The 9464-nt window shown below is 40.4% G+C and overlaps 2 protein-coding genes across 2 annotated transcripts in view; both read right to left on the reverse strand.

Moving 5' to 3' along the window:
• Positions 1 to 9464, reverse strand: part of LOC134297668 (uncharacterized) — a 345438-nt gene that overhangs the window by 167395 nt on the left and 168579 nt on the right. The gene's annotated exons all lie outside the window — the stretch shown is intronic.
• On the reverse strand, positions 587 to 6245 carry exosc3 (exosome component 3). The gene is made up of 4 exons (XM_003224090.4): positions 5703 to 6245; positions 3186 to 3335; positions 1589 to 1740; positions 587 to 908 (listed from the first exon to the last, which is right to left on the reverse strand). The coding sequence occupies exons 1-4, from the start codon at positions 5988 to 5990 to the stop codon at positions 707 to 709; spliced, it is 792 nt and encodes a 263-aa protein (XP_003224138.2). The 5' UTR covers positions 5991 to 6245; the 3' UTR covers positions 587 to 706.

The raw sequence follows: 9464 nt of genomic DNA on the forward strand, positions 1-9464 counted from the left end.
CAGGCTACTCACAAGAACACCCATGAAATGCCACATAACACCAGTGCTGCAGCATCTGCATTGGCTTCCAACTGATTACCGTGGTCTATATAAGATGCTAGTTCTGACCTTTAAAACTCTTTACGGCCAGGGCCCATCGTACCTTAGGGACCGTCTCTCCTTCTCCCATCATCAGAGGTTGCAACGACCATCCCAACGAGACTTACTTTATGTACCGGGTCCTAGAGAAGTGCACTTGGAAAGGACCAAACGCAGAGCTTTTTCTATTTCTGCCCCTGCCTTATGGAATGCCTTGCCACCCTACATGAGAGCCATGCGTGAGTTAGGGCCTTTTACCCTAGCACTCAAGACCTGGCTCTTTACTAGAGCTTTTAATCTATGTTAATTTTATCAATATTTGTATGTATGTATTTTTATCCTTTATAATTTTATCTTGTAAATCGCCTAGAGCATCGTGGATGGAGGGCGATTAATAAGTAATTAAATGATGATGATGATGATGATGTAAAAGAAATCCTGCTTTAAGCCACAAAAAATCCTTAGGACACAACCAGTCACAGTTGAAACAATGATGAAAGGTGAAGAATAAAAAAGGAATTGTAACATTTATTTTTATTAAATACAAAAGTTAAAAAAATATTGTTGTCTAGATATACCAGCATTTCTATGCAGAATATAAAATTAAAGAGCTGCTTCCTCCCTTTTATTAGTTTTCTAACACTTTGGCAACTACTTGTTTCCTCTGTTCTGCAGTCATGTGCTCACAGGCTTCCAGGACGTTTGCCACAATTAAAGTCTGTTGAATTGTTTTAGCTTTCACCCAGATTCTTCCATTCATTCCTAATACCAATTCAAATGGATATAGTTGTCCCAAATCTTGGATAATTTCACAGTCTGGAGCTAAGAGTCTTAAACAAAAATAAAAAGAAGCAACAAAGAGAAAAGTCAATACTTCATTGTGTTACACAAACCATATTTCAAACAATTAAAAATTCAAAAATCTATGATTGGTACAGAGGACTTAAAAAATTCATGCAAGTGCTTGGATGTGTTCAGTTAGCCTCTTTTTTAGTTACACCAAATTATTCTATTATTTTACTTGAATCATCCCTTCATCTTCATATCAGAACTCAAGGCAGCTCACAATATAATTAAAATACAAATGTAAAACTATTCAGTTTGTTGGTGAAATAATTTTTGCAACCTGAACCAAACTAGGAGTAGCCACCATGAAAATCTTCTGTCTTTACCAGATGTAAGGGTTGCAGGACTAAGAGAAAAGCTTCTTCCAAAGAACGTCAAACCCAGGCAGATGGCCTCTACCCAATTATGTACAGGGTTTTATAGGTCCTACAAAAATTTTGAATTGAGCCCAGAAGTGTACTAGCAGTCAAAGAAGGTGCATTAACAAGGAAATTGGTACATAATAAATAAGGGGAACTTAATCTTCATCAGCATCACAGCTGAACCAGTTATCTTAAACAGTTCCAAAAGCAATTGCTTTTATGACTCTTTTAAGATAAGTAAGGACATGATGGAGAAAATGACCAAGGATAAGATGTGCTGCTCAGAATTTCACCACACTTACTTTCTGATTAGGCCTAATGAAACCTTGAATAAGAAACCATCTTGTCCAATTACTCCCATTCCATTTGCTCGGCCACTGCTGTCTATACACACCATCTCAGGTTCCATGTCTTTATTGGCAATGATGAATTGTCCATAAATAAGATCTCCCACCTAGGTCAAAAAAGATTTTATGAGAGCTGTTCAGTGTTGTATTTTATTCATTATACAACATTATTTGTATTTTGATTTGCCAAGAACCTAAATCAGTAACACTGACTAGTGACTCTGTCCTGTGTGTGATCTTTGGTTGGATAGCTATGCCACAAGTGTAGGAAGACATACAAATTACAGCTCGCATTACATAACAGCTGAAGAATTTTATCAGGGAATTATTTTGGTCAGTTACGTACTTGCAGGTTTTTCTTGTTCAACAAGACAACAAAAGTCTTGAGTTTTCAGGATTGTCATACCAGTCAACTGACAAATCAAATGCTCTCAAACCACAAGGAGATATTCTGATTTTGTTAACATATCCTTTAACAAGTAACGGTATGTGCAAAGTCCTTCCATTTGGATGCAAAGGGAAAAAATGATTACACAATTTACCTTACTCATATAAACAGAGATTGTGGAGGGGAAGATCATGACTTGTCAAGCAAGATTTAACCATAGTCTGTATCTCAACCAGAACAAAAAAAACAAAACAAAACAGTATTTAAGGGAGTCCCTGGGCACTATTCTGAGTTAAAACTCCTGGAAGAGGTATTCAAAACTATTAAGTCCTGGAAATACTGTTCAAAAATCTTTTTTCTTTTTATGAAAGAAGTTTTGATTGATCTCAGAGTTTTACTATGAAACACTGCCACCTGATGCAATACATTAAATTCTGTTACTCAGCTGACATGTCACACCAGATTTCTTGAAAAATCTGACTTTCCAAGAATGAGGCAGCATGCTCATTCATGCTGTTTAATCATTCCCACAAAGAGCAGGAGTGGCTGAAGAAACCACAAGCCTTTTGGCTATTTTTTTATACTGTATCACTTGAACCTAGCAACTTAGCTCCCTGTCGTCAGATTTGGATGCAATGATGAGTAAGCACAGACAAAAGGACTATGGTTTGCTTAGCCATTTCTGATTGATCACTGTGACAGATCAAGCAACAGGTATCAGCCTGCACCAATCTTGTTTAGTGTACATCTTAATTCTGGATTAATGTGACATCGCAATGTGCTCTGTATTTGTAAGAGTCACCCAAAATACCACATACTTAAAAGCAAAAGCTTGGCTGTTGAAGCATGGCAACGGAAAATTTGTTAGTACATGCCTCCTCCAAGAATTGGAATCTCTTGGCAAAAACTGACAGACAGTAGAAATACATAAAGAAATTCAAATTTACTCAAGGTGTATACAATTTATTTAGACATGTTCACACAGTGTCATTTTATAGCGTTCTTACTTTGCAAATTAACAGCAGCTCAGCAAGGTAATCCTATGCAGATCTACTCAGAAAAAAGTCATACTGTATGCAATAAGGCTTTTTTCTACAGATAAGCACACACAGGACTGCAAGCCATAAGATTCACTTTATGCCCATCACGTTTCAGTCTCCTCACCTGTACATTTGGCCTGTTCCTTTTGGTTGCCCCTTCAAATGCCAAGTAAGAGAGTGAGGCCTGCTCACTTCCTCCAACATCCACCTTGAATATGTCTCCAGCTTTGGCAGTTACTATGCCTATCACATGGTCTCCCTTGACTGGTACATACTAGTGATAAAATAAAACATTTTTTAAAAACCCAGGCTAAATAGATATATTAGATTTTCTTACTAAATACATACTATATCAACACTCTGTGGCACATTCTTTACACAACATTTGTAATCATTCAAGTACTGTAGCTATTTTTTCAAAACAAAAATTATAGTAGTTGTTATAAATAGAGTGCTCCTATCCAATATACTCCTACATTAGAAAGAGTGCTTGAATATCAGCATATGGCCAATGCATCAATTCAGACTGTTATATATCCTGTATTGTTAATTTGATGATGAGATCATAATAACCATTTTATTTCTTACCAGTCTCTCCTCGTGGCAGGTTATAGTGTAATTAAAACACATAAACATTGTAAAAATTATATAAATACACATATTAAAATGTACTCCTATAAAATACATATTAAAATTAAAAGATGCAGCATGGTTTATTACTAGATGAACACCAACAAAACCATTACTTTGAAATGATTATATTTAATTCCAAATTTGAAGACAACAAGAAAAATAGGTACAGGCCAAAAACATCTTGCTTTTTGTTGTATTTTTCAAATTCTATGAAAGAACAAAATTTTAAAGTCAAAGGAATTGTTATGGCAACTCCTTTAATTTCACGGGGTTTTTAAGGCAAGGAATATTCAGAGGAAGATTTATCAGTCTTTTAAAATATAAAATCATAGACTTGGAAGAGACCACATGGGCCATCTAGTCCAACCCCTTGCCATGCAGAAAAAGCGCAAAGTATCCCTGACAGATGGCCATTCAGCCTCTGTTTAAAAGCTCCCAAGGAAGGAGCCTCCAACACACTTCAAGGCAGAGAGTTCCACTGATGAACAGCTCGTACAATCAGTAAGTTCTTCCTAATGTTCAGGTGGAATCCCCTTTTCAGTAATTTGAACCCTTTACTCCGAGTTCTAGTTTTCAGGGCAGTGGAAAACAAGCCTGCTCCCTCTTCCTTATGGCATCTTTTCACATATTTATACATGGCTATCATGTCTCCTCTCAACCTTCTCTTCTGCAGGCTAAACATACCCAGTCCTCATAGGGCATGGACTCCAAACCTTTTGATCATTTTAGTCGCCCTCCTCTGGACACAGTCCAGCTTGTCTTTTGAACTCTTTTGAATTGTGGTGCTCAGAACTGAACCTAGTATTCCAGGTGAGGTCTAACCAAAGCAGAATATAAAGGCACCATGAATTCCCTCAATATAGACACTATACTCCTTTTGATGCAGTCCAAAATCCCATTGGTTTTTTTAGTCGCATCACACAGTTGGCTCATATTGAACTTGTCCACAAAGACTGCAAGATCTATCTCACATGGACTGTGGTTGATCCAAGAATCACCTCTGGAACTCCCTTCCCAAGGAGATTTAAACAGCCCCTTCTCTGACATCTTTAAAAAAAAAAAAACAGCTGAAGACCATCCTGTTCAAGCAAGCGTTTAATGAAGTAATCTAATCTGAAATGACAGGAAGGATAACTTGCAATGAGTTGTGCAAAGTGTGTATTATTTTGACGAGTCCACGCAATAATAGTAATTGTTAAATGATTTTAGAATGTTTATGTTTATAGGTGGTTTTATTGTTATATGTGTTGTTGTTTGCACTGTTTTTAAAATGTTGTGAGCCACTTTTGGTCCCATTCAGGGAGAAGAGCAGGATATAAATAAAGAAGTATTATTATTATTGACACAACGACGTTGTATGACACAGCAAACAAGATAGACATGCTGGATTTCGTTTCACAAAACCACAAGTCGAACACTTCCCAAGTGTCTAGGACTGTGTGATGTATTTTCGGATGATGCGTGCAGGGTGGCCTTTTGCAGTTGGCAAAGAATTATTATTATTATTATTATTATTATTATTATTATTATTATTATGTATTTTTGTCTGCCTAAGCGTAGTATCTTACAATTCATTTTGTTAGTTTTGGCCAATCAGCTCTCTAATCTGTTGAATCATTTTGAATTCTGATCCTGTTCTATCCCTCCTAATTGGGTGTCATCTGCAAACTTGATAAGCATGCCTTGTAAACCTTCATCTAAGTCATTTATAAAGATGTTGAACAGTACTTGGCCCCGGATCGAACCCCGCAGCGCTCCACTAGTCACTTCTTTCCAGGATGAAGAGTGGTGAGCAGCCTTTGGTAACAATTACAGATCCACCAAATAGTAGCATTGCCTAGACCACATTTAACTAATTTGCTTGCAAACTATATGGCCTACAGCACTTGTTATAGCGCTACATATAAACAAAAAACTTCTGGCACTTTAGTTGAGGAGCAACTCCCATAGGGCACGTTTAAGAAGCGTTCACGTGCGCATGCGCAGTCTGGCCCTCGCACCTCCTTACCCGCCTCTGCTGCGAGTCCACCCAATAAACGCCTCCGGAGCCACTTCCGGGGCCGCGGTATCGCAGTAGGCCGCACTTGGTGACCAGCAGGCCTTCCCCGCCGCGCCTCAGGCCCGGTCCGCACACCAGCCTTCCCTTCTGAGGCCCGTTGGCCGCCAGGCGTAGCCGCTCGCCGTCCGCTTCCGCGTGGCCCGGCAAGAGGAGCGCTTCCCCAGGCATTACCACACGCCCGATCCGCTTTTGGGCCTCGCAGGCGCCGCCATCCGCCATGACTGCGCGAGCAAGCATTGAGGTCTCGCGGGAGCCGTCTGCGCATGCGTAGCACGGAGCCCTCTGTCTCCACTAGTCTCCCTTCAACTGGTGACGTTCGCAAAGAGCCACGGACAAGAGCGTGGAATGCTGAACGGAAAAGGCAGTTGAAGGTCGCTATTTGTCGTTGTTGGCTGCAGCTACGTGGCCTTTTCAGTTGACAAGGAGTGTCAGGCTTTCGGGGACTCTCTTGCTTTGGTGTCAGAATGCACAGTAGATTCCCAAGTGCTAGTCCTCCGAATGTTTTGGACTTCAACTCCCAGAAGCCTCAGCTGTCTTGGCCAAGTCCCAACCTGGAAGACCAATTGCTGGAACACAGGGTTTATTATTAGTGAAATATTTCATTTTAAGTGTGTGTGGAAGACAGCAACTGCTTTAAAAATCACTCCAATTTTGGATCAAATGTGCTCATTATTATTATTATTATTATTATTATTATTATTATTATTATTATTATTATTGTTGGGTTACTGTGAGTTTTCCGGGCTGTATGGCATACTCTCCAGACGTTTGGCCTGCATTTATGGTAGGCATCCTCAGAGGTTCTGAGAATGCAACCTCATTACCTCTGAAGATGCCTGCAATAGATGCAGACATAACAACAGGAGAGAATGCTTCTGGAACATGGCCATACAGCCCGGCAAACTCACAGCAACCCAGTGATTCTGGCCATGAAAGCATTCAACAGCACATTATTATTGTTGCTTATTTATGTTTGTCCTGCTTTTCTCCAATGGGTGGGATTCAAAGCAGTGGACAGTGTTAAAAACCAACAGAAATTACAAACATAAAATTCAACAGAAAACATAATAAACTAAATAAACAAATTGCAGATTTCATAATCCATATAAAACAAATTAATAAATTACAACATAACTATTAAAATTCCCTGAACCTCCAGCCACTGAAGATGTCGATACATATAGTTATGCTAAGATCCTAGAAATTCCCTTTTCTTTAGGCTATATAAAAACATTGCTCTGTCCTTTTTGACATTCTAACAATAGCCTTCTATATGCCGTGTAAAAACATGACTTGGGCTGAAATAACCTTCACAGATGTACTTCACCAACAGCTGCCTGACCATTGTCTGTTATAGATCACCGGGAAAGGCCTGGTTCCACAGAAAGGTTTAAATTTGTGAATGGAAGGCCAGCAAGGAGAGGGCTAATTGCACCTCCCTAGGAAGGGAGTTCCAGAACCACGGGGCCACCACTGAGAAGGCCCTGTTTCTTGTTCCCACCACACGCACTTGTGTCAGTGGTAGGACCAAAAGAAAGGCCTCTCCTGATGATCTCATGGCTTGTGTGGGCTCATCGGAAGAGATGCGATCCCTCAAGTAGGCTGGGTCCAAACCATTTAGGGCAGTGGTTCTTAGCTTTTTGGTCCTCAGATTTTTTGGATTTCTGGGAGTTGTAGGTCAAAACATCTGGGGACCCACAGGTTGAGAACCACTGGTTTAGACTAAGCACCTTGAATTGTGCCCAGAAACAAACTGGAAGTCAGTATAGCTGCTTCAGGAGCGGGGTAGTTCTTTCCCTATATCCTGCCCCCATAAGCAGTCTAGCTGCTGACCTTTCCAAATGCTCTTCATGGGTATCCCCATGTAGAGCACATTACAGCAGGCCTGTAGCGAGGGGTGGGGTTAGGGGTTCAAACCCCCCCCCCCGAAATTTTTCAGGTTAAAAAAAAAACCTGGTTTACTCATGAATTTTAACTGGTTAACAAAATCCCCATGCTAAGTCTATGAGACATAAAACATTAAGAGTCCCTCCAGGCACTATCTCAAGCAGATATTGACAGGTCTGAACCCAGGGGGCGGGTGGGTCAGGGGTTCAACACCCCCCCCCCCAAATTTCAAAACCCCTCCTGAAATTTTTTTCTGGCTACGGCCCTGCGTTACAGTAATTTAGTCTGGATGTGACTAAGGCATGTACTACCATGGCCAGATTGGGCATTTCAAGGTGTATAATAGATTATATGGACCTCATCACACTACAGCATAGATCCACTTATCTTGACACAGCTCATAAAGCAACTGTTCTTTGTCAGCTGACATGCCTTCAATAGTAATTGAGATTATTGTCTTAGTTGGTTCTGAAAAGGTCCGTTTGGTTGATTGGTTGGTTGTATATTGCAAGTCACTTCTCATGTGAGAGAATCGGTTAGCTACAAAGACGTTGCCCAGGAGATGCCCAGTTGTGTTACTATCCCACGGGAAGCATTGCAGTACACCAAAATACCTGGGAGTTACTCTGGACTGTGCTCTGACTTACAAGAAGCACTGTTTGATTATCAAGCAAAAAGTGGGTGCTAGAAATAATATACGAAAGCCAACTGGCACAACCCGGGGGATCACAACCAGATACAGTGAAAACATCTGCCCTTACGCATCTCAACACGTTAAAACGGTGTGGCTCTTAATGAGACATGCCACGTTATCACAGGATGCCTATGCCCTACTCTGCTAGAGAAATTATACTGTTTACCCGATATTGTGCTACCTGATACCCATCTGAAAGTAGCAACCAGCAATAAAAGGGCCAAGGCATTGACATCTCTGGCCCTTCCTCTGTTTGGATAGCAGCCAGCATGCCAATGACTTAAGTCAAGAAGCAGCTTCCTAAGAACTAGAGAGATACTTGCAGGAACAGCTCAGCAAGCTAGAGTCCAAAAGTGGCAGGTAAAAACCTGGAACCTCAATCGGTGGCTGATATCAGATGAGAGACTCCCTCCTGAGCACACAAAAGGCTGGGTGACTTGGAAGACGCTGAACAGACTGCGCTCTGGAACTATGAGATGCATAAGAACCATAAGAAATGGGGCTACAAAGTGGAGTCCATGACATGTGAGTGTGGAGAAGAGCAAACCACAGACCACCTACTACAATGCAGTCTGAGCCCTGCCACATGCACAATGGAGTGGCCAGCTTCTGGTAAATGGAGATTTAGTATAATGCCAAGTTTTTAACTTTGTAGTTTTTTAATACTATACATAACTGCATTCTCAACTTGCTTCTGACACGATAAATAAAATATGGATCCACTCCTGCAGAATTCTGGGGATTGTAGGTTAGGGAGGGCCCTTTAAACTGTTCAGACAGGCAAGTACTGGGCCTCCCTAAACTACAAACCCCAGAATTCTGGAGGAGGCAGAAACTGGATTTAAAGTGGATTCACATGCTTTTGCAGATGTGAGAACCCAGTCTTCCAAGAAAGTTAATTGACCTACACATAATCCCATTATTGAAGTATTTATTACCATTAGTAGAAACGACATTTCAACATATTACAGTGGAGTCTCACTTATCCAGAATGTTGGATAAATGAATATATTGGATAATAAGGAGGCATTAAGGATAATAAGGAGGCCTATTAAACATCAAATTAGGTTATGATTTTACAAATTGAGCACCAAAACATGTTATACAATAAATTTGACAGAAAAAGTAGT

This window comes from Anolis carolinensis, chromosome 3 (genome assembly GCF_035594765.1).
Source record: "Anolis carolinensis isolate JA03-04 chromosome 3, rAnoCar3.1.pri, whole genome shotgun sequence".
In the NCBI taxonomy this organism is placed as follows: Eukaryota; Metazoa; Chordata; class Lepidosauria; order Squamata; family Dactyloidae; genus Anolis; species Anolis carolinensis.